The sequence below is a fragment of the Hyperolius riggenbachi genome, chromosome 10, assembly GCF_040937935.1.
Source record: "Hyperolius riggenbachi isolate aHypRig1 chromosome 10, aHypRig1.pri, whole genome shotgun sequence".
Classification (NCBI taxonomy): Eukaryota; Metazoa; Chordata; class Amphibia; order Anura; family Hyperoliidae; genus Hyperolius; species Hyperolius riggenbachi.
Genome location: NC_090655.1, coordinates 192,258,827 through 192,285,229, shown reverse-complemented (window position 1 = coordinate 192,285,229; position 26,403 = coordinate 192,258,827). Strand labels below are relative to the sequence as shown.

At 44.6% G+C, this 26,403-nt stretch overlaps 1 protein-coding gene across 1 annotated transcript in view; it reads right to left on the bottom strand.

Moving 5' to 3' along the window:
- Positions 1 to 25,754, bottom strand: part of LOC137534112 (ribosome biogenesis protein BMS1 homolog) — a 67,781-nt gene extending 42,027 nt beyond the window's left edge. Inside the window, exons 1-5 of the mRNA XM_068255475.1 lie at positions 25,670 to 25,754; positions 19,156 to 19,359; positions 10,206 to 10,396; positions 3,717 to 3,796; positions 2,055 to 2,243 (exon numbers count right to left, since the gene is read on the bottom strand). Of these exons, the coding sequence (XP_068111576.1) occupies positions 2,055 to 2,243; positions 3,717 to 3,796; positions 10,206 to 10,396; positions 19,156 to 19,331 (636 nt within the window). The 5' untranslated portion in view covers positions 19,332 to 19,359; positions 25,670 to 25,754. The remainder of the gene's footprint in view (positions 1 to 2,054; positions 2,244 to 3,716; positions 3,797 to 10,205; positions 10,397 to 19,155; positions 19,360 to 25,669) is intronic.
- Positions 25,755 to 26,403: the final 649 nt, after the last annotated feature.

The following is a 26,403-nucleotide window of genomic DNA, read 5'->3' as shown; positions in this document are numbered from 1 at the left end:
AAAAGGAGTTACTTACCCAAGTAGGGGGAAGCCTCTGCTTGGTCCAGAGGCTTTCCCGATCTTCCTACACCCCTACATTGTTGAGCTGGGACCCTCTTTTACAATATTCAACAATAACATCAAATACTGCTTGTGACCACGCTCCCACACTGCACAGGTGCAAAGCACAGCCTGCTCAGTAGCTTGGAGCCACTCATGTATGACCGTGCACAGGCAGCTCCATGCTACTGCGTGGGTGCAAACCCTACTGGCGCCTGTGCAATGCAGCCACGATTGAACACGGAGGGGAGCATGTCCAGGAAAAAAGTCCAGCAGGCAATGGAGGGGTCATGGACATTGGGGAAGCCTTTGGGGCATCCAGAGGCTTTTCTTTAGATTGGTAAGTAACTAACTTTATAATTTTGTTTAACCGCTTATTACTTACCTAAAGGGATTGAAGACTCAGGATCCTATTCCCTCTGTATTCTAAAGGTTCCATCGCTGAGGGAAGGCATTGTCACTATGCACATTGTGGCCGCGCAGCTCTTCTCCCTGTATCTTGGCCATGCAGTAGACGAGCGAGCCCACACATGCATCCACAGTAAGCTGGACCCACAGGCTCCATGCTACCCGGCAAGCATGACCATGCTCATGTTTCTACTGCACGGCCACATCTGCAAGACGGGAAGAAGCGCGGCCCCGATCTGAAGGGGAGCCGCACTCAGCGACGGGGGACATCCGAGGAGGGAAGCCTCAATAGGATCCTGAGGAGAATATCTGATTTTGATCTTGAGCTTTGGCTGTGAATTGCTTTAAACACAGTCCAATGACCGCGTTGGACACTGTGGAAATGTTCTCATCATGTTTACCACAGCAGGAGTAAAACAGTATCTTCTTGCAGTTCAGATAAACTTGAAGGAGCTAATGATTAATACACACAATGCAATATTCCATCAGATTGGCGGTCTAAAGATTATTTCCTACAGGTCCGATCTGATTCTCGATCGTTTATTTCATCGATTTTGTATAGGAGTTATCAGGAATCAGATTGGACCTACCAGAAATAAATCGATTTGACCATCAATATGACCGAAAAATGCATTGTGTGTACTAAGGGTAAAAAACTGTTTAAGATATCTTCCTGAGCAGATTAAAAGCAGTGGGAAAATATATCAAACAACTGCAGTAAAGCTGGCCATAAAAACATATAGATTGCCACCCAATTGCTGAAAGGAACGGATTCAGGAAGAAATCGATCATTAACACACACACTGCACATTCATTTTCAAGATTCACGCAGGGAATATATTAAAATTGATCAAATCACGACGTTGCACTGTTCAATGCATTGCAATGCTATGGGTCATCAATCTAGCAGTGCTCCCAGCTCAAATCAACCTAGATCCTTTATCTTGTCCGATCGCTACTGTCGATACATATTTTTTTTTTTTGTCACAATCGACCACAAGACATTTAGGGGAATGGATTCCCTGCACAGCAATTAAATCTGCAGAGAATCGAATGGAAAATCGACAAGTGTATGGGCATCTTAAGAAGTATTTTGGCGGTATTTGAAATCATTACATTGGTTTCAATTCATAAAGGCATGTTCGGTCGATTTTTTTTCCCTTAACATTTCTGAATGCCTGTTCGTCCGGTTACCACCTGCTGCAAGCAGGTCTTAAATAGCAAACACTTTGATTGCTTTACTAAATGCTCTAATTTTTGAAATTTTAAATTGACATTTACTGACATTTTAGGTATTAACCATACAAGTCGGTAATTTACCTCACTGGTCGGTAATTTTACTTATCCATGAGGTAAAAGACTTAGTGAATTGATTTTACCAAACATTTTAAAACTCTGTTTTCTGCATTACCACATCTAGGTAATGCTTTGGGAATTTAGGCCAATGAGTACTTCTTAGTTAAACTCAAGTCTTGAAAGGATTACAAGAGTGACTAATGCTGTCTTGGCAATAATCCAAAGAGAATAATAAGCAAGGGGAGAAGTAACTGATAACTAGGAAGATTACTTGACACATCCGGGAGTCTTCCAATAAGAACTAGAAGTACCTGATACACTTCAGTCCAGAATCTGTGCTTAAGCCTTTTCTTGACCTTGCGCAGTTGCTTGTTGTTCTTGAAGGAATCCAGATGAGTAAGGACCCCCATTATTTTAGGAAAACCATGGACTTGGCAAATGTTGAGGAACTCAAATGTCTCCATCTCAAATCCAAAACTAGCATCAATCAGCATCAGGACCTATTTATAGAGAGAAGGGACAACGTTTACAGATACTCAGTATACATCTCTGTCAGGTATTAAAAGTCCCCATTAGGGCTTTTTTCACTGGGAGCAGGGGCCGTTCCCCATTCGGCCGCGGCTCCTGTTCTGCTGCGTGATCGGAGCCCGAATTGCTAAGCTGTGCCATGCATGGTTATAGTGATTCAGCTGTGTGCTGCAAAAATTTGCAGCATACCATCCACATTCGCATCAAAGTGTAATCTGTATGGCAGGTCATGTAATAGATATGTACGGTTTCCCCGCCCCTCTTGTCTGTGGACAAATGCTGCAGATTCAGCCCTGTTTCGGGCATAAAGGATATGGATACTCTGGGGTGGGCAGGGAGCAGGGTTTCAATTGTTACAAACAATATAAAATCTTGTCAGAGGATCTTGTCACACACAAAATGCAGTATTTCCCAATTGGTAAATAACAGGGCTAAACACTTTCTTAGGATTAGAGTTTGCTGCTGGTGTGGAATATTTTTTTCACAGATATATACTTATAAAAGCCAAGTGAAAAATATATCTAACAATAAAACAAATAAAAACCAAAACCACACATCAGTGGTTTGCAGAAGAAGGTTTTGCTTTAATTATGCACTTTGGGTCCTCTGGAAGAAAAGCGCTTTACAAATTTTTTGTTGTTATTATAGTCTGGAGTTTGTTGGGATACTTCTCTACCAACTTTGCAGATCTAGACTGTGAAATATTTGTCAACTTCTCTTTACAGAACTGTTCAAGCTCAGTAAAACTCGATAGTGACTATTGGTGGATTACAATCCACAGATTTTCAATAGAGTTTAAGTCTGAGCTCTGACTAGGACAAGGAAATCCACCTTTACCACCTTCATACACCGTTTGCTCAATTTTGCTTTGTGTTTCAATAAATGTGTCCCACTGAAAACTTTCTGGAAGAGAGCAACAGGTTGCTTCTGGTATTTTATGGTATTTTGTAGTGTTAGTGCTCCAATTCAGAACACCTGCATACTCGCCAATGCTCAGCACCAAACAAGCAAAAAGGTCAGGATGACGTCACTGTCTTGTGTGTCATGTGATTCCGATACTTTCTCCTTCAGATTTCAAAAGGGGAAAGCGTCAGAGTCACATTAAACGTAAAGTGACACGCAAGGCGTTTCTTCGGTGTTGAATAGCGGCAATCGTGACAATTTGTGTTTTCCCAATTGGAACACCAACACTCGTTTTTGACCCTTTCCTTTTTTCTTTTACTCACTCTTTGCCATAAATTGGTCTTTTGTTAGCCTCTCTGACCAGTTTCCTCCTTGCTCTTCCATCCAAATCGGATGGATGACCTAATGCAGGACGGGCCTAATAACACCAAATACTTTCCAATTTGAATGGACGTGTATTTATCAGTGTCGCTGAGCAATGGGGAAAACGACAAGAGCCACATATTTTATTGCTTCCAAAAACAAAACAATTTTGTTTTTACCAGGTCTGCAACTTTAGCCAGATCTATCATGGTGTTGATGTCAGAGCCGCATTCTATTATAGTCAGACGTCGCTTTTTTCCTAAAAATACAAAAGAAACCATCAAAAGTGAAAAATTCAACAAAACTTTAAAAAAAGGACTACTTCGGTGAAATCATTGACATGAAACATTGGGGTTACTGCACTGCTTCACTCAGACAGAAATATATTTCTATATATTCTGTGTCTGGTAAGCAAATTGCAGTGAGGCTGCAAAACCTAAACACGTACATTGCTGCCCATAATTATTCATACCCTTAGCAAATGTTGACTTAAAGTTACTTTTATTCAACCAGCAAGTAATTTTTGATGGGAAATGACACAGGTGTCTCCCAAAAAATAATAAGACTATGTACAAGAGGCATTATTGTAGAAAAAAATATATATATTTCTTAGCTTTTATTTACATATGAGCAAAAAGTGCCCAGTCCAAAAGTATTCATACCCTTCTCAAACTGTCACAGTCTGTGGGAAAATCCAAAGTTCTATTGCATTCCAAATAGTCCAAGCTGTTCTAAAGCATCCTAATTACCTTGATTAGTTGGGAACCGCTGTTTTAATCAACTTAACAGGTGAAAAACAGCAGCTCTCTGCAGATGGATTGTGAATAGTCATGGCTAAGACAAAGGAGCTCGGTGAGGACCTGCGGCTGCGCATTGTGGCAGCTCACAAGTCAGGAAAGGGCTACAAGGCCATTTCTAAATGTTTTCAAGTTCTAATGGCTACAGAGCAAAGTATTATTTAAAAATACAAGATGTTCCGCACTTAGGAAAATCTCAGAGGACGTGGTCGGAAGCCAAAAGTGACACGTGTGCTGGCCAGGAGGATAGTGAGAGAGGTGAAAAAGAATCCAAGTATCACCACCAAGGCCATCCTGGTGAATATGGGCTCTGCTGGTGGCAATGTCTCAAGGCAGACAATCCAATGGACACTGCACACTGCTGGGTTCCATGGATGTAGACCAAGGAGGACATAACTTCTCCAGATAAGGCACACAAAAGCTCGCTTGGCCTTTGCAAATGCCCATCTGGACAAAAAAGAAGACTTCTGGGCTTCTGTGTTATGGTCAAATGAAACACAAATTGAATTGTTTGGTGACAATGATGCTTACTTCATTTGGTGTAAGAAAGGAGAAGCCTTCAACCCAAAGAACACCATCCCCACTGTCAAACATGGTGGTGGGAACCTAATGCTTTGGGGGCGTTTTTCAGCCAATGGACCAGGGAACCTAATCACAGTAAACAGCACCATAAAAAAGCAATACATAATGATTCTTAATGACATCATCAGGCAGTCTGCAGAGAAACTTGGCCTTGGGCACCAGTGGACATTTCAGCATGACAATGAATCAAAACGCACAGCAAAAGTGGTGTAGAAATGATTAGCAGAAAACAACATTAACGTTTTGGAGTGGCCCAGCCAGAGTCCTGACTTGAATCCAATTGAGAATCTGTGGAGGGAGCTAAAGATCAAGGTGATGGCAAGACCACCCTTCAACCTGAAAGATTTGGAATTCATTGCTAAAGATGAATGGGCAGAAATACCTGTGGAGACATGCAAAAAGCTGGTTTGCAATTATAGTAATAGTTTGATTGCTGTAATAGCCAAGGCTTTTCTATTGGTTATTGAGAAGGGCATGAACAATTTTGGACTGGACACTTTCTGCTTAAATGTAAATAAAAGCTGAAAAAATGTGATTTTTTTCCCACAATAATGCCCCTTGCACATCTTTTGGGAGACACCTATGTCATTTCCCATCAAAAAATTACTTGCTAGTTGAATAGAAGTAACTAAGTCAAAATTTGCCAGGGGTATGAATAATTATGAGCAGCACTGTACATACTTGCTGCTGCATGCTGGTCTATAACCATTGTATTTAGTTAACCTCCCTGACAGTAAGCTCGAGCTACACTTGGCTGGGCTAGCCACCGGGAGCTCAATGCAGAGTATAGCGTGCAGCTGGCATGTTTACTCACCTCCCGGGGGATCCAGACGTCGGTAGCCATTCTCCTTCCTGTCCTCCGAATCACTCTAGTGAGATCGCCGTCAATGATCTCACTACAGAGTTACAGCGCCTCCCGGAGGACAGAGGGAAAATTACAGCGCTGGAGCCCAGGGAGGTGAGTAAGTGCTGGGGCTGTTGTAGGCATTCTGACTTTTTCCTGATTTTAGGGTCTGAAACTTGATGAAAAGACCCTAAAATCTGGAAATAAATCATACCGCCAGGGAGGTTAAAGAGGTATGAAACTCAGCATTTCTTATTTGCTCAAAAAGATTATTTACAGCATAAAATATACAACCTCAAAAACTGCATTCAAACAGTTAAACACAGCTCTTCAACTTCTTTAAGAAAGCTTGCTGCTGCATCCAAAGAGATGATAACATGAACTTTTGTTTACATTCCTTTATTCCTAGATGTGCTGAAAATCACCTCTCCCTGCTGTAGAAGCAGAGAGCTGAGAAAAGATCTCAATATAGATTTTACTATATAAATACAACAGCTATGCAATAAAATGCAATGGCAGCTTTCAGAGCACATAAACTGTACTTTGGGAACTTTTTAATTTGTAAACCGACAATATTACTTGTGCACAAAAGCAAATACAACTGTATGGGTAGTAAAAAGTAGGAAAACTTATTTTGATTGAATGTTACGTCACTGTTTTCTCCCACTTTAAATATTTTGTCAGAGGATCACTATGTGAATCGTTATACAACTGAGATCTTCCATTGTTTTGAACACCTATAAATACTGAGAGTATAGAGAAAATCTGATAAATGTTTTTACAAAGCGACTATACTCTTTTCTGGTAAATACAATAGAGTAAAAACAACCGATCCCTATGAAGATCCATTCTTCTGGCAGGCTTGGAATGAGTGTCACAGGATGTGCACTTATTAGGGCCACAGAGGGCCCCTGAAGAAATGTGACAGGAAGCAGAAGAGAGTAAAGATGCTCAGATCCAGCCTATTTACACCTCCTCCTCCTCCTCCTTCTGGTTTCCTACAGTTGCATCACTCTGAATTCCGCTTCCTGTACCTGCCAACATACAGAGAAAACTAGGAGGTGGTCCAGTTGCCCAACTGGGAGAGAAAACCAAAGCAGACAAATAACTATTCTTCTCAGCTACCGCCCTGCAGATGAAGGGTAGAGGAAGAACAGGGGTCAGTGCTGGGGCAGCATAGCAAGAGGAGATAGGAAAGAGGTCAGCAAATCACCTGGGGCAATATCATGCTTCAGCATGTCTTATAGGCACTTTCAGAAGGCAGCATAACACAAATGGCACCATTAGGGAACACATCAGGGGACACCATAACAAAGGGAGCAATATCAGGGGCTGCTACATAACACACGGTGTTCTGTAATAGGACATGACAACACAGGGCACAATCAAGTGGCAGCATCACAATAGTCGCAAAATAAGCAAAGAGCAGGATTAGGTAAAAGCATAACATGGGTCAAAATGGATGGATAATATATTACAGGGCATTATATAAATAAAAAGGAACTATTAGTTGGCAACATAACACAGGGGAGCTCTACCAGGGGGCAATACACAAAGAGTAATACACGGAAAACGCACACTAATATTGCTGCTTATACATGAATGTCCATACAGGGTAGCAAAATGTGGAAATGTACACTTTAGCGGATATTTAAAGGAACAATACTTTTTTTTTTAAACTGGAGGCAGTTAATGACTTTTTTTTTTTTTTTTTAACAGGTAAGTTTTTTATTGTTTTTTGTTCAATACATTAGTACAACATAACTTTTATTACAACTATCCAACATATAACCCAACAGTAAGTTGTAGTAGGTCCAGATCCCAGAGGGACATAAGAAGGAGGTGAGGAAAAGAAGATAAGGGAGATAGAAGAAACAAGAGAAGAAGAGAGAGAAAGATAGTGATCTCTGTTATGTATAATACATTGTTCAGTAGGATATAATAGTAGTAACAGAGTTCAATTAGTGATGTGTCACATGTATCATTGCCTAGTATCGGGTATCAAAAGTGCCTTTTTAACTGCATTACATTTGTCATGAGAAGATTAGTAATTTAACAAGCTAGTTATATGGAGGGGTTTTCCCACTCCCACAATATGACACATATAACGCATTTACGTTCAGTTACAAGCATAATTATTCAAATGTCTACCTGCACACTTCTGCAATATTTATCGCACCATCTGGACCATATGTTGTCAAACTTGTTAGGGCAGTTTCTGCTTTTGTACGTCATTTTGCATAAAGGTAGCATATGATTGACGGTAGCGATCCATTCAGTCTTAGAGGGTGTGACTGGCTGATTCCAATGTATCAGAATTATTTTTCTAGCTATATGACAAAGTGTAAAGATCATGGCTTGCTTGTATTTATTATATGCATTTTTTGCAAAGATTCCCAGTGTTGCCATTTTTATGTCTAGTTTAAACGGAGGATCCAGGACTCTCCCAATGGTTTTTTCTACCTGCGCCCAAAATCTTTCTAGTTCTGGACATGTCCAGAACATATGTAGGTAGGTTCCCACCTGTGTGCCACATCTGGTGCATATATTGGAATGGGTATGGTTAATTTCATGTAGCCTACTTGGGGTGAAGTATACTCTATGGAGATACTTTAAGTGTATCAGTCTATCCCTGGATGAGATCAAGGTCCCATTTCCCCTGCCCACCACGTCCTCCCACTCCTCCTCGTCTATCTCCCCAATATCCCTTGCCCATTGTACGTGGAGTTTATCGGTATTGTGACCCATTTGGGCTAATAAGTCCACATATATAGCTGATAGGGGCTTTGCAAGGTTCTCCTGTATAAGAAGAGACTCCAGTGGGTCAGATTCCAGCTGTGTGCCTTCTTTACCAAACTGAGCTGTAAATGCATGAGAGAGCTGCATGTATCTAAAATACATGTGTTGGGGGATATTGTAAAGTTGCCTGAGCTCCAGAAAGGGTAGTAAGGTTCCTGTTCTGGAGATATCCTTCAGTATTTTAACCCCGTGTTGTGCCCATAATGCTGGATCCGGTATAGTGGAGAAATGAGGGATATTAGGGTTGCCCCAGAGAGGGGTGTATGGGGACCACTTTAGAGGTGTAGCAAATGTTTTTTGGATATATTGCCATGCACGGATCGTGGTCTTCATAACTATGGTGATATTTGGGGATGAGTTTGGGCCTCTAAAGGGGAGGTTCAGAAGGGCTTCATATGATCCCATAATTGCCGCTTCCACTACTATTGCAGGGTTAAGTTCATTTCGCGAAAACCACCACCGTACTGTAACCAGCAGTGCTGCCAGGAAATAATAAAAGAAGTTGGGCATGGATAGTCCACCTTCTGAGGTCGGGAGCATCAATGTCCTTAAGGCTATTCAAGGGAGTTTGTTGGACCATATAAAGGGGATTAATATTTTGTTTATAGTTAATGACTTTTATGACTGTATAAAAAGTAAAATTACAGATATTTTAATTTGTATTCTTTTAAATCAGGGGTAAGGAACCTTTTTGTCTGAGAGAGCCATAAACGCCACATATTTTAAAATGTAATTCCGTGAGAGCCATACAATATGTTTCAAACTGACAGCAGGGCTCACGTCCCTGTAGCCATGGTGATGTGTATAGAGTCGATTCGTCAGGCAGCGGCAGGGTCAGGCACGTCTTCAGCTTCTCTTGGGGTTCAGCAACATCAGCAATTTCCCCGAGAGCCAGACAGGAGAAATGTACAATTAGCTAGGTAACTCAGGGGTTGATTCACTTTGTAGGACGAGATCCCTGCACTTTGGCCCAATAGGCTGCCTGTCAAGTGACAGACAGCCTATTGGGCCAATCAAAGTGCAGGGATCTAGTTCTACTAAGTCACTGGACCTGACAGGGTCCAGAGTGGGACAATTGGAGCAGACGTCCGTTTTGGGGTTGCACGAGTAAGTTAGTAGTGCAAGCTACATCAGTAGCTGCCACACTAAGCTGGGCTGCAAATCCCTACTGATTTGTCTGGGTGCCAGATGTAGCCATCAAAAGAGCCACATCAGGCTCCCAAGCCATAGGTTCCCTACCCCTGTTTTAAATAGCGTAAGATTATACTCAACTGAGTAAAATAGAAACCTTATGTACACACCATACAATTTTCTGGCAGATTTACCTGCCAGACGATTATTTCCAACATGTCCAATCTGAATTTTATTTTATTGTTCGTTTTTCCGAAAAAAAATTTAATTGTTTTTTAAAAAAAATGTTTGTATCCATTTTCATAGAACTTAACGAAAATTGATTAAAAAAAAAAAGGGGATTGAAAAAAACGATCAGAAAATTGAAAAATCTATTGAAATTCAGGCCAGACAAGTTGGAAATAATCGCTGTGGCAGGTAAATCTGCCAGAAAATTGTATGGCGTGTACCTAGTATTAGGTTTTCCATTCAGCATTCACAGGGGATTAATATGTCGCTTAGTTAGAATATCTCACCAGAAACAATGGTCACAGGCCCACGGATCTCACTTAGCTTCTGCTTGGTGAAGTTTTTAATCAAACATCTGATCAGGGTACTCTTCCCAACCTTTGGGGGTCCAACAACTACCACAACCACAGGAGGGGGCTCTAACGGCGTGCGATCAACAACTGGAATATGATGCTTCTTTGTTTTCAGATCTTGCGCTCTGTAACGGAATAGCATTATATACAGATTAATACACTGTGCTAGAAAACTGCTGATTGATGCAGCAAGACGTAAAGGAAGCCTGAAATGACATAACTACAGAGGCTGTCATCTTCATCCCCTTTTCAGAAATGCCAGTTGCCTGGCTACAGAGGTCTACTGTGCATAAATAAATAACTTCCATTAATAATTGGTTTGTCTTTTGAGTAGGAAAGACATTACACTTCTCTATATAGTAGCTTTAGTTGATGTATATCATCAAGAAAGCCTCCACCAGTGTTTTTAGCACACTCCATACCCTTTGGGGTTTAGGCCCCGTTCACATCACAAACGCGGATGGCCATGCGTGCGGAACGCAACGCATGCGAACGCACACCATCCGCGTTTGTGTGCGTTGCGTGGCTGATCCCATCACTAAAAAGTGAATGGGACAGCCACGCGTTTTTTGCAAAAAAAGCGTGTAGCATGCATTCTCGGACCGCACAGGTCCGGAACGCATGCAGTGTGAACATCAGACAGTGCACTCTTTGCACTGTCTGATGTCGTGCGTGTCGGCCACCTGCACACGTTTCCAAAACGCGGCTGGAAACGCGTGCAGTGTGAACTGGGCCTTATAGTCACGAAGACCCTGCATTCCTCACAACTATCCAAGGAGAGCGACCAACTACCATCAGCTTCAATAGATCTGGAAAACGGAGTGGGAATGGTTATATTCCCACAGGCTCCGACAGTGGTTGCAAGTTCTTGTAACCCACCTTTGCGAGTATATTTCTTATACTTTTACATATACCAACTCATCCTACGGTACTTGGGCTTCTGGTCTGGGGAGAAATTTTTTTTTGGTTGGATCTGTGGATCATTTTGCGTGGGTATTTTCTTACCGTATCTTATCTTATTTGGCTCAGATATATATGTTTGGGATTATTTATATATCAGTTTGAGGGGAGAATTTATCCCAGTCTACTATTAAATGATCTGAGGATCTTCCAGGTCAGTGACGTCTTAGGAATAAGGATTCCATGTGAAGATTGAAATTTACGAGATTTTTTTCTGGGCAGTTTTTAAGACACTTCGAGTGTACCTGAGATAGAAGACATCTCAGCTACCATAGTTACCTGGGGCTTCCTTGAGGCCACTCAGTCCCTTGCCGTCTCCCCGGGTGGCTCCTGTTCCCTGCAATACAGCCAGAAACCCTGAGTCACGCTTCGTCGCGCACGCGTTGCCTGGTGCCCTCCCATGGTTGGTATCGTTTTGCACTTGTGCGGAACATTCCCAGGGACAGGAGCGCGACAGGGGCGTGCGCCTGGCCTGTCATGTGTGATGAAGCGCAACTCGGTAAGGCTTTCGGGGGACAGGAGTAACCTGGGGAGACGGCAAGGGAGTGAGAGGACTCACGTGGGCTTAAGGAAGCCCCAGGTAAGTATAGAACCTGAGATGCCTTTCATCTCAAGTTCACTTTAAAGTGAAGGTCCGAGAAGGAAAAAACAAAATCTACTCACCCAAAGCTTTTTCCAGCCCCTAGCAGCCGGCCCATGCCCTCGCCGCAACTCCGGTGGCTTCAAATCCCCTCCGATGCAGATGTTGACCTCGCCAGCCATTCCATCAATTAAACCCAAATGGAAAAAAGTGCCCCTGGGAGACACTTACCTCCAGAGGAAGAATCCTTTGGGTTATAGTGCATTTTTCACGTCTCTTTTTGCCAGCCCGATCCAGAAATGGCAAACCGGAGCAGAAGCCAACCTCAATATTTACATCTGCGCTCCTGTGCAGGCGCATCTCTCCGCTCAGTAGCTGAGCCCGGTTGAATCTGCTCTACTGCACCTCTACTATGGCTCAAGCCTGCTCGGTACAGTGGACCCGATCAAGCTTAGCTATTTCCGCCAGAGAAAGTCCACACGAGTGGAGAGCGGCTACTGGCAATGCGTGCACATCAACAAGTGCGGACAAGAAGATCTTCGGGAGGAGTCCCCAACGATGAATACCTTCTGCTACGTTGGATAGGGAAGCCTCTTTAGGATTAAGAGGCTTCCCCCTCCCAAGGTAAGTACACTCCAGGGACTTTTTTTTTTCCCTAATAGGTTTACTTCAAAGTAAACTTGAGATAAATACAGTAAAAGGATTTATACTTACCTGGGGCTTTCTCCAGCGACCTGCAGTCTGTCCAGTCCTGTCCACTCTCCCACTGTCAGTCCCAGTAGTTGCTGACTACTGCGCATGTACGGCCCTGGCCCCACAACTCCATGGTCACGATCCTGTGGCTGTTCTGCCCTTGTGCAGTTAAAGTTTGTAACTGCACAGGCGCAAAACTCTCCTGGCCAAGGGAGCGTGACCAAAGAGGCGCATGGCAGAGTCGGGGGCTTTACCACAGCTGACTACAGTAGAATGGACAGGATAGGATAGGATAGGCAACGTGGGTGCCTATGAACTAAAGTAGGTCACTGGAGGAAGCCTCAGGTAAGAATAATTCCTTTTGTTGCATTTATCTCAGGTACACTTGAAGATCCATAAAGGATAATCTATGTTACCATTTGTTACTGTGTGCTCTTTTTGGGCTGCAAACTTTTTCATCATGTTTTTGTGAACATTCACCTCAAGTTTTAAATATTGTATATACTCAACTAGAAGTCAGAAAATATATGTCTGATTCAATATCAGTTAGGGGGTCCCCTTATCTACGAGTCAGACCGAAATGTCTGACTTGTAGCTTTCATAATAATCAGAGTGGCCACCTCTCTCTAGCCCTATGTTCCCCAAGGGTGCTCGCTTCTTTCTTCTCCCCAGTGCCTATATGCCAGCGCATACCTATGCCACCACCGGGCCCTCCACACCTCTTTAGTGCGCTTTGTACGCATTAACGTCTCTCTGTCAGAGTAATGCTAGTGCTTGATGACCGAGCTACACTGAAGAGATGATGTTCCCGGCTGTGGAATGTGTATGCTCGTTCCGTTGCGCTAGCTCTGCATATAGGCAAGGGGGAGAAGAAAGAGGCAGGTGTGTGTCCTCTAATTCAGTCCTGTCTTTTTTTTCTCCCCACTGATGATACATATGGGGCTGGCTCCTCCTATGTTTGTTGTCCCCACTCTGGGATTGGGACAGGAGCAGTATCTTTCTTCTATACAGTGCACTGTCAATAACAGCAGATTGGAGTCACATTACTCCATGGTTCCATAGTCAGGCTTTTTATCTATCTTGCTTTACCAGCATTAACCACCAGTGGGTGAAAGTCTGTGATAATTGTAAATACTCTGGCCCTTATTTTTAGGTAGTTAAAGTGAACCTCCGGACTAAAAATCGACTCAGCAGCACTGAAAAGGCTTGGTATTTCTTTAACAGTTTCACAGCATCAGAACCTTGTTTCTCTTATACAAGCCTCATTTTTAGCTGCACATGAGAAAACTGCCCGGGCTTTTTTCCCCTGATGCTGTGCAAAGCATGATGGGATTTCTGGTGATGTTGTTCTCGTTCTGCTGTTTTGGTGCAAATTTTTTTTTTTTTTACATTTTGAAATTGACATTTGAAGCAGCTGTGTGTGCATGTGCAGCTGGGAGCCCCTGCCCCAATCAGGACACAGGACAGTTAGAATTGTGTCTCCTGCTCCTTGTCACCTCCTTTCAACCAAAAAGATGGCTGCCCCATGACAAAGATGGCAGCCCCCATTAATCACAAACATTTGCCTGTTCTTTTAAAACAGGGTGGGTAAGAGATTATATTACCTATCTATTCTAATTAACATAACTAATGTAACTTGATGACAGTATGTTTGTTTAGGCTGAAGTTCCCCTTTAAGACATATTGCTTGATCATGTAATTCACTTGTGTGGATGCGATTATTAGTTCTGTACATTGCTCATCAGACTGAAGTTATTTCAACCAATTTGGCTGTTGTATATTAGTGTATAATGTACAATAATATATTGTTTAATATTGTACATAGAAATTCAATTATATTGTAATGTACAACTCCCTTGTCTAGGAAATTATTGTAAGGGTCGTTATGGTTTTATTGGCTGTAATAAAATGTATATTTAGCCGTCTCTCATCCCGACTTGTTACCCCTGAAGACGGCGAGTGCTGAAGCTAGTCGAGACGAGAGCGGGTACTGCCTATCTTTAACCAGGTGCACAGAGTTCGTAGTACCACGGAAGAGGGAAGCGGAGTTTATCAGAGAGAGTCTTAAAGCGGACCCAAACCAAACTTTTTTAATTCAAAATATTTAGTTGCACCACTCTGAAACATACAAAGATAAATAAACACTCCTTCAAGCCTATGAGCATTTCAGTGCATGCTTTTCACAACTAGGGTTATACAAGTGGCAGCCATTACTTCTGAGCTTAGTAGGAGGTTTTAGATCATGGGTGTGTTTGTCATCAGCTACCCTCCCTCACAGGGGCGTCGTCTATGTGAAATCTCACAAAAGCTGAGATCACCTTCCCTGTGACATCAGTAGCAGCCTGTGTTTTGTTTTTTTATCTCCTCCACCAGTTTACCGGAAATTCCCGGCAATATGAAAGGAAGGGAAGGGTTCCTCCAATAAATGTAAAATATTTTATATTTGTCATCATGCAGCTGAAAAAAGGCTACTATTTATCACTATAATTTAGAAAATAGATTTTATTTCTGAAATCTTCTATTTTTAATTTGGGTCCACTTTAAGTGGATTAGGACCCACGTTATTGCTTATACAGGCGGAACAGCAACCACAGAGGGGCATCGCAAGTGGAGTTTTTGTGGTCTTTAAAGAGCACAACCCTCCTATGTATCCATAACGCGCCACAGTACACAGAACTACACAGTGACTTTGTTGGATAGAGGAATATATTAGACTGCGGCAGCATTGGTTTTGTGGGCTAGGCAAGAGCCCTTAGGTGGTATAGTATTGGGGTGCCTCAGATTTCTTCAACTTATATTTGATTCAGAAAGACATTCCAGCTTAAGAGGGTCACATATTGGGGTCGACTTACAGTCTATAATATACAGAATGCAAATTACTTACTGCATGAAGCTTTGTAATACTATATGTGGGTGCTTTATAAAAGATACCTAACAAGGGATCAGTATGTGGCAGATGAAATAATTCCTCGCGGTTTGAGGATTAGGAAGGTTCCCACTACTATTTATTCGGATAATTTTGTCTTAGAGTGGAATGCTATTTTAAGTGATTGCTCAATAAAATTGATGAAATTGATTATTGTATATGAGGAGCAACGTTTGGTAGATCTGAAGCTGCAGGTCTCAGAGGTCAAAAGGACTCTTTCCAAACTCGACACGTTACAGCAATATGAAGATTTAAATAGAAAGCTTTTGGATAACGTGGCGAGGTTGGAGTCTTTGATCACTGATACCAAACGGGTTAAGTACCTTCGTGATGTTAATGATTATAAAAAGGGTGTGGTTTATGAGTGGGGGCGGTGGGAGGCCACCTTCCGGTCACCTAGACCTATAACTCGACGTCTTAGAACCAAATCCTCTAAGAAAGTTACATTTAGTTCGCCTGAAACATCTGACTCTCAGTCAGAATTATCAGATGGTTCTGCTGCTTTGATGCAAGGAGCTGTGGGGGGTACACATCCTGTCATGCATCCTGCCCCGGTGTCGTCCTCCCACGGCTCACTGGCAAAAAACCAGCAGTCTTCTTTCCCTTTGCCCATCCACCACAAGAGGTTCAACAGATACAGGAAGAAAAAAGGTCGAAACGCACGAGAAGAGGGGGTATAAAGCATAAGAGACAAAGCCCAGCTCCGACAACATTTGACAATCATACTGTTGTTAATCTTTCTGCCTCCATTTTGAACTCCTCTGAGATTTCATTACTTTCACGGGGACTTTCTTTTGCCCCCACGTCACATTTTGATGTGTTTGCCACACTTTTGGACGTAAATAGATTTGTTAGGTCCATCCTTTTGAGAAAGCATTTTATGGATGAACGGATGGCGGATGGTGCTGCTGACAATATAGCAGGTAATGGGGACTTAGCCTTTCCTGACATAGGGAATTTCAGAGACACTAAGTCTCTTTTGTCCTTAGAGCAATTGCTTACAGAGACGGTGCCTTTGGTTTCGGAAAATGAGGTCAGGCCTGTGCCTATCCGCAATCCAGCATTTTACCCCTCAGCTGCCCGTAGCCCCCCTGTCGATACCTTTCAGGAGGTTATAGAAAGAGAATTACTTGAGCTTGCCTCTGTCAGTATTCCCGATATTCATGGTAATCTTTCTTCTGCAGAGAAACAGGCCATTTCCTCCCTTAAAGACAATACACGGATTGTTATCAGGAATGCTGACAAAGGTGGGGCAGTGGTTGTGCTGGATGCGGAAGTTTATCGTGGTGAGGCACTAAGGCAGCTTCAGGATACATCTATCTATTCTCTTTTGAAAAATGACCCCACTATAGATTTTGGCAGACAACTTCAGGCACTTTTGTCTTTAGGCGAAAGTCTAGGAGTGCTTTCCAAACGGTTGGCAGAATATCTGGCCGTTCCCTTTCCTGTTCTGCCAGTGTTTCATCATCTACCCAAGATCCACAAGCAGGGCTTCCCCCCGGAGGGCAGGCCAATTGTGGCTGGAATTGGCTCCCTGGGGGAACGCCTGGGAAATTGGGTGGATGAACACTTGCAGCCTCTAGTGCGACGACTTCCGGGCTATATACGTGACACCAAACATGTGCTTAGTAGTTTACAGCATTTTCAATGGCAAGAAAAATATAGTTGGATTGCCATTGATGTGAAATCTTTATATTCATGTATTCCCCATGGTCTCGCTCTGGAAGCCTTAGAATACCATATGGCCAGATATTCTGCCTTTTCTTCGGATCTCCAATTCTTCGTCGCATGTGCTGTCCATTATCTGCTTACCCACAACTATTTTCTTTTTGATTCTGATTTTTATTTACAATTGTGTGGAGCTTCGATGGGAGCGAAATTTTCTCCCTCACTAGCTAACCTATATATGGGCTGGTGGGAGGAGCTCCACATGTTCAGCGACTCTAACATTTTTTCGAGCCACGTTGTGTGGTATGGCAGATATATTGACGACCTGTTGGTCGTCTGGGACGGCACGTGTGACGAAGCTCAGCAGTTCGTTGATTTTCTTAATGTTAACAACTTGAACCTTGTGTTCACTTTTCAGTGGTCACCCCTAGAGGTCAATTATCTTGACCTTACTCTTAGGGGAGATCCTTCCTCGGCCTCTGTTGTCTCCAGCACGTACCGCAAGCCCTGCGGCGGCAACTCCACCCTGAGGGCCAATAGCTGTCACCCGTCCCACACTATCCGTGCGGTCCCGGTGGGGGAGGCTATTCGGGCGCGCCGGAACTGTTCTGACGCCGCGGCCCTTGGGGTGGAGTTGAGCGCTGTGGGTGCTCGTCTTGCGGAGCGTGGATATCCAAAATGGATGATAGAAAGGGGAAGGAAGCAGGCCCTTCTGAGAACAAGAGAAGACCTTTTGGCATCTAGTTCTCGAAGGATGGTATCACAGACGAAAAGAGACACAGTGTTTGTGACTGCTTATAGCCAGGAATATACACAGATTACACAGATTATAAGAAAATGTTTACCTGTGTTGCAGGCTGATGACACCCTTAATGTGATCCTTAAACAGGGTGTCAAATTCGCTAGTAGAAAGGCCCCCACACTAGGGAGTATTTTATCTCCCAGTTTGTTTTCCAGCAGTTCCTCACGTCCATGCTGGTTAACCACTCGTGGCTCATATAAATGTAATTTTTCTACTTGTAATTATTGTGTTGTACATCAACCTGCCCGGTCTGTTACTTCGTACTCGAATGGAAACATTTTCCCTATGAAACAGTACATTAACTGCCACACAAAGTTCGTGGTCTATTTGATTTCATGCTCCTCATGTCATGTTCAATATGTGGGTTGTACTACACGTCATCTCAGACAGCGTGTAGGGGAGCATTATAGGGGAGCAGGATGGTTGACTGTGGAGGTATCCAATGTGGCCAAGCATTTTAGAGAGGTCCATTCTGGTGACATGGCTTCATTTTCATTTCAAGGTATTGAGCGTGTCCAGAGGCCCCCCAGGGGGGGAGACGTTTACAAGCGTCTCCTCACTCGGGAGGCCTATTGGATTTTCCAACTAGGAACGCGTTCGCCAAGAGGCCTTAACGCCAGATGGGACCTCAATACAGTTACGTAATTTGGGTGTACTGTCCCTGGTGTGCATATCTATGTATGTAACTGCTTGTCAGATTCATATATATTTTATTTTTTGTACTTTCATTGCTGCGTGAAACTGTAATGTGTTCAATCATGTGTACTTACATTTTATCCTTGTGTTATATGTTTTTATGTATTGATTACACTGTTGAGGATGTTCCTCAAGTTTTATGTATACACCTCTTTGTGGGTGGGGCCTGATCATGTGGTATCGGGTGTGGTCCTATCCTTTATATAGGTCACCTCTGTTCACATGCACCTATGCTATGATTAAGGGCGTGTAACGCCCGAAACATGTCAGCGTGTGGTGATGGATTTTAGCCTGTCATGTGTTTGATTCAATAAAGGTATTTCGACTCTACCTACATCGTGCGGAACTCACTTCCTACAAATCTGTAACAAGGGATTACACTGAGCTCTTCTGAGGGACAATTAGTGACATGACATGACTATATATGTAAAGCACTGCAGAAGATATCAGTATTATATAAATGTATAATAACGATAACATGCATCTTTTTAGCCTGGCGTCACATCAGACATGTGCAAAGTGTACACGGTCAGTGGCTGGGAATGCTTTCTTAGATCACCTGTGAAAGGTTCTCGCCATGCGTACTGCAGACTGCACTGCAAAAGCTTTAGGGTTCCTTTTTCTTGCATCGTCTTCGGTGGGGATTCCAGCCTCTGTCTGCTGACGATTCTTCTTCTTGCTGGCTTTAGGACCGCTGTTTTTCTTGCGGTGTTTCTTCTTGTCTTTTTCCTCCATCTTTAAAGCTGCTTAGTGTTTTCACTGCCTGTGGAAGAAAAACCATCATCAGAACAAGAGCTCAAAAAAACAAAAAGGACCTCAAGAGATGGACAAAGTAAACACTGAACCAACGTAGAAAATTTCTCGAAAATCACTGCTCCACAAGACTTAGGCTAGGCACACAAGCGCTGCCGGAAACGCTGAGTTTTTGCCTCTAATGGAAATCTATGGACCGCATGAAAAACCGCATATGCGTTTTGTATGCGTGTGCGTTTTTAAAAAACACTAGTTTTGTTGCAAAATATTTAAAAGCACACATAAGGAAAGTCAATGGGAATGCAATGTATTGCGTTTTGTATGAGTTTTTATATGCATTTTTTTTTGTGATGTAGTTCCGCTTCCTGTTTTCTTCCAATTGATTTACATAAAACGCAATGTAAACACGAATACAAAACGCATATGCACATTAAACTCCTTATCTGCACACAGATGTGTTTCTCAGCCACACAGAGTTTTACAATCTCTAATTATTTTTCAGTGAGAATTATGCAATGGTTCTGACCCACAAAGTGGCATGACCAGTACTGACGTCGGTACAAAAAGTCGATTTTATTCACTTGCAGAATGGGAATAAACAAAGCCAGGACATCCAACATAAAGGTCAAGATGTAACTATAGCTCCATATATACAATATGCAATGGACTGTCGCCGTTTCGAGTGAACAAACCGTTCTTTGTCAAGTGATGGCATGATGCCATCACTTGACGAAGAACAGTTTGTCCGCTTGAAACCGCGACACCATTGTGCTTAGAAGACCTACACTGCATTGTAAACATGGTCCTGTCCTGGAGTATACCCTCTGTTTACAGCATGTAGCAGGAGCTATATTTTACAGCTAAAGTTACATCTTGATGTCAAATGTCCTGGCTTTGATTATTCACATTCTGAAAGTGAATAAAATCTACTTTTTGAACCGCTCGTGCAGGTCATGCAACTTTGTGGGAATTTAAAAGTCTGTTGCAGTCTGATGGACTAGACCCTGCACGACAATAGCAAGTAAGGAGGCGTCTATTTGAAAAGGGCGCCTGGAAAAAAGGGCACCTGTTGTAGCCCATATATGCAAAATTCAGCTACAAAAAGGGCGCCTGGTGTAGCCCGCATACCAACATCGGCTACAAAGGGCGCCTGGTGTAGCCTATATATTCCAAATTCGGCTACAAAGGGCGCCTGGTGTAGCCCATATATGCCAAATTTGGCTACAAAGGGCGCCTGGTATAGCACATATATGCCAAATTCAGCTGCAAAGGGTGCCTGGTGTAGCCGAAAAAGCTAGTTTTAGTTTATAAAAAGGATGCTGTTATAGGCAAAATTTGTTGGGCTATAAAAGGACTCTAGATATAGCTGAGAAAAGTGATTACTATGACCTAACTTATCCCTACTCTCACACAGAACCCTCCCCTGATGGTGCCTAACCCCAAGACCCCCCCCATCAGGTGGTGCCTAACCCCAAACCCCCCCCCCCCCCCACCCGGTGGTGCCTAACCCCAAGACCCCCCCCGGTGGTGCCTAACCCCAAGAACCCCCCCCCCAGTGGTGCCTAACCCCAAGACCCCCCCCCAGGTGGTGCCTAACCCCAAGACCCCCCCCAGGTGGTGCCTAACCCAAAGACCCCCCCCCGGTGGTGCCTAACCCCAAGACCCCCCCCCCCGGTGGTGCCTAACCCCAAGACCCCCCCCCCCCCCCCGGTGGTGCCTAACCCCAAGACCCCCCCCCGGTGGTGCCTAACCCCAAGACCCCCCCCCCCCGGTGGTGCCTAACCCCAAGACCCCCCCGGTGGTGCCTAACCCCAAGACCCCCCCCCCCCGGTGGTGCCTAACCCCAAGACCCCCCCCCCGGTGGTGCCTAACCCCAAGACCCCCCCCCGGTGGTGCCTAACCCCAAGACCCCCCCCCGGTGGTGCCTAACCCCAAGACCCCCCCAGCTTGTGATACCTAATGCTAACCCCCCCTGCACCCCCGAATCAAAAATCTTGGCTATAAAAGGGTGCCCTTTTGTAGCAGAATCAAAAACCTTGTAGCCAAAAACCTTGTAGCTGAATCAAAAATATGGGCTACAAAGGGGCACCCTTTTGTAGCAGAACCAAAAACCTTGTAGCCAAAAAAATATATGGGCTACAAAGGGGCGTCCTACTGTAAGCCGAAAACCTTGTAGCTAAAAAAAATATGGGCTACACAGGGGTGCCCTACTGTAGCCGAAAGTAGCCAAATAAAATATGGGCTAACAAGGGGCTTGTAGCCTATATCAAAACTCGGGCACCCTTTTTCACCACCTTGTAGCACCAGCATGGGTGTGCCATTGGAAAATAATTGCATCATGTTGTGATTATATTGTCTGTTGCAGGGCAACACAATGGACGTAAAATGGAAGGACACTTAAAGCGGATCTGAGATGAAAAACTAACTATAACAAGTAACTTGTCTATATATCTTATCTAAAGTCTAGATCGTTTACACAACAAATCTAGCTGCAAACAGCTTATGATTCTTTCTTCCTGTGATACAATGACAGCAGCTATGTTGTTTGTAAACATTACACAGAGGCAGGCTTATCTGCATCTTGAAGAAAAAAAAAACATAATCCCCCCTCCTCCCCTCTGCCTCTGAAATCTCTGGCTAGTAATACCTCCCCCTCCTCCTGCCCAGACTGAGCTCCCATGAGCCCTTGCTACTGTATGAAAGTGCCTTGGCTCTCTGAAAACCTGTGGGCGTGGCTTGTTTAGTTTATAGGGAATTACAGTATTAAAACAAAAAACAAAAAAGTATTTGGCTTGAGGAATGCCCTATAAACAATAGGAAAGGAACCCAATTATGCAAGGTGTAAAAGTTAATCTCGGATCCACTTTAAGCCCAATCTACACGCTACGATTCTATTTACGATCCGATTAAATCCAGCATGTCCGATCAGGATTCGATTCAATTTGCCATTGCAAAACAATGGCAAATTGAATTGAATCCAATCCCTATCGGACATGTTGGATGTAATCGGATTGTAATCGAATCGTACAAAGAATCGTATCGTGTAGATGGGGCTTTAGGCCTGGTTCACATTACAAATCGCTATCGCAAGCGCTGACCAATTTGGTTAGTGATTTTCTAAGAGATTTTCCCTGTGCTTTGAAAAGAGTTTTTGTGGAGCGATTAATGAGGTCTAAACTACTGGTGCTGTAACCACTGTTTTGGTCCACTAGACTCTTAACCAGCTGAGCGGTCTGGACGAGCTCAGCTCGTCCAACACCGCCAGCGGCTGCCGCTCAGGCCCTGCTGGGCCGATTTGAATGAAATAAAAAGCAGCACACGCAGCCGGCACTTTGCCAGCCGCGTGTGCTGCCTGATCGCCGCCGCTCTGCGGCGATTCGCCGCGAGCAGCGGCGAAAGAGAGTCCCCCCAGCCGCCTGAGCCCAGCGTAGCCGGAACAAAAAGTTCCGGCCAGCGCTAAGGGCTGGATCGGAGGCGGCTGACGTCAGGACGTCGATGACGTCACTCCGCTCGTCGCTATGGCGACGATATAAGCAAAACAAGGAAGGCCGCTCATTGCGGCCTTCCTTGTTTATTCTGGGCGCCGGAGGCGATCGGAAGATCGCCTCCGGAGCGCCCTCTAGTGGGCTTTCATGCAGCCAACTTTCAGTTGGCTGCATGAAATATTTTTTTTTTTATTTAAAAAAAACCCTCCCGCAGCCACCCTGGCGATTTAATCAGAACGCCAGGGTGGTTAAAGAGAACCCGAGGTGGGTTTGAAGAATATTATCTGCATACAGAGGCTGGATCTGTCTATACAGCCCAGCCACTGTTGCTATCCCAAACCCCCCTAAGGTCCCCCTGCACTCTGCAATCCCTCATAAATCACAGCCACGCTGCTGACAAACAGCTTGTCAGAGCTGGCTGTGTTTATCTCTATAGTGTCAGTCTGCTGCTCTCCCCGCCTCCTGCAGAACTCCAGTCCCCGCCTGCATCCCTTCCCTCCCTGCTGATTGGAGGGAAGGGACGGGGGCAGGGACCGGAGCTATGCAGGAGGCGGGGGAGCAGCTAAGACTGACACTACAGATGTAAACACAGCCTCACAGCATGGCTGTGATTTATGAGGGATTGCAGAGTGCAGGGGGACCTTAGTGGGGTTTGGGATAGCAACAGAGGCTGGGCTGTATGGACAGATCCAGCCTCTGTATGCAGATAGCATTCTTTAAACACACCTCGGGTTCTCTTTAAAGGAAACATCAAGCAAATCGTGCCTCCTCATGATATTTTACCGGGGGCTTCCTCCAGCCCCTTGCAGCTCACATCCCACGCTGACAGCTCCGCTCGCAGCACCCAGCCTGGGGTCCCACCAGTGCAGAAGCCGACCTCGAGGTCATGTTAACTACGCCTGTGTGGAGCGTCACTGTCAATCAAGCCCATGTTGTCCACAGCGTACAACGCAGACAATGTGAACTTGATAGACAGCGGTTCTCGCGCAGTCGCAGTACAGGTCAACCTCTGCACTGGCGGGGACCCCGGGTTGGCAGCTGCAAGCGGAGCTATCAGCATGGGATATTTTAGCTGCAAGAGGCTGGAGGAAGCCCTACGTAAGTATATCATGGGGAGGCACGATTTGCTGGATGCTTCCTTTAAGCCTGGTACACACCTCCAATTATAATTGCCCAATCGCTGACCAACTTTACCATCTCCATGTAGCATTAGGGTAAACAGATAGCGTAGTTAACCACTTGCCGACCGCGCACTCATAACGCGCGTTGGCAAAGTGGCAGCTGCAGGACCAGCGACTGCAGGCTAATTAATCAGGAAGCAGCCGCTCGCGCGAGCGGCTGCTTCCTGTCAATTCACGGCAGGGGGCTCCGTGAATAGCCTGCGGGCCGCCGATTGCGGCTCGCAGGCTAAGTGTAAACACAAGCGGAAATAATCCGCTTTGTTTACATTTGTAAAACGCTGCTAACAGTAGCAGCGTTGTACCAGATCAGCGATCCCTGGCCAATCAGTGGCCGGGGATCGCTGTCACATGACAGGCAGAAGCCTGTTAGAGGCTGCACAGGACAGATCCGTTCCTGTGCAGCCTCGGATCTCCGGGGAAGGGAGGGAGGAGAGGGAGGGGGGGGGGAATTTCACCGCGGAGGGGGGCTTTGAGGTGCCCCCCCCCCACGCAACACCCAGGCAGGCAGGAGCGATCAGACCCCCCCAGCACATCATCCCCCTAGTGGGGAAAAAAGGGAGGCGATCTGGTCGCTCTGCCTGGTGTTTGATCTGTGCTGGGGGCTGCACAGCCCACCCAGCACAGATCAGCTAAAACAGCGCTGGTCCTTAAGGGGGGGGGTAAAGGCTGGGTCATCAAGTGGTTAAAGGGGAACTGAAGTGAGAGTGATATGGTGGCTGCCATATTTATCTCCTTTTAAACAATACCAGTTGCCTGGCTGTCCTGCTCATCTATTTGGCTACAATAGTGTCTAAATCAAACCAGAAAAAAGCATGAAGCTAATCTTGTCAGATCGGACAATGTCAAAAACACCTAATATGCTGCATGCTTGTTCAGGAGCTATGCTTAAAGTATAATGCTGGGCATACACGGGCTGATGCACCCTTAATAATCGAGCCACTGATGGCTCGATTGATAATTTCCGACAGGTCCGATGACCCGCCGGATCGATCCCCCGCTCGATCCCCGCAGGCGGACAATAGTGGGGAATCGAGCGGAAGATAAGGCGCACCCGCGGGGACGAGCGGGAATCGACCCGGCAGCCCGCAGGGACGAGGCTGGAGTCGATCCAGCGGCTAATCGAGCCCAGCATTAGAGGCAGAGGCTCAGCAGGGTAGCCAGGCAACTAGTATTGCCTAAAAGTAAATAAATAAATATGTCAGCCTCCACCTATCACTTCAGTTGCAATTTAAGCTCACACCACATAGAGGTAGTAAAATGTCAGTAATTGGCCAATTATAATTGAAGGTGCGTACAAGGCTAAAAAAAAAAACTTTTGTACATTACAAAGCTGATTTATTTTCACTGAGACTGCAAGATTCTGCTTCCTGCTAAAGAGGGTGAATAAACAATTGAATCTTCAGAAATGACTTGTGGTAATTGCTCAGCATCTGCCTAAACTTAAAACTAGCAAACTGTGATTTAACATTGTATAAGGACATTTTCATTCCCAAAACTATTTTGGGAGACCCGAGGGCTCAGATAGATTTAGTTCTTTGGAAGCCAAAAAGTAACTCCCGAAACCACCATCCCTCCGTTCCTTCCCTCCCCCACTCCCTCAGCAGCAGGGAACGGGCAACACAGAACATTCATTCCCCTATCAGTTTTCGCTCACCTCCACCATGCACCATAAGAATTTCCTCCAGTCCACACTAGTCTACAGCTGCCACATGCTTCCCACTTCCGCTGGAAACGTTACCTACTCTAATATGACTCGTGAGGAAACTCAGCAGCCCGGAACCTCTCTGTCTGCACAGTGTTCACTGCAGTTCCAAGCAGCACTGGTGCAAAACTATTGTCATTTGTCAAGTAGTATTTTGTCTTTCAGTTATTCCCTCTACTCTTCTTGTGTCTAAGGATGGGTACAGACATTATATAATAGTTTGTAGGAAAAAAGCATTCATGAATCCGTTTGCACACATACATGCTCTTTTATAGTTCCCAACTGTCCCTTTTTCAGAGGGAACAACAAGTTTTGAAATCAGAATCATACCATTTATTTGTAACTTCATAGCTCACAAATGGGCTCAAGTCACTAAGGCAGGGAACACACCAGCTGCAAAAGGCACACATTTGAAACACACACAATTCCACAGGCTATTGAAGTCAATTGCCTTGCTGGAAAAACGCTCATTCCGACCATTAGCGCCCATTCACACTTGAGCGTTTTGCCGGAGATTTCGGGCAAAGCACTGAAACGCTAGCGCTTTTCAAAGCGCTAGTGTAATAAAAGTCTATGGGCCCGTTCTTACTTGGACGATTTGCGCAAATCACCCAGAAACGCAAATGCTTTGCCTGCACCATTTTCAGGCGATTTCCCAGCGATCGTGTTTCAGTGCTATAGAAGCG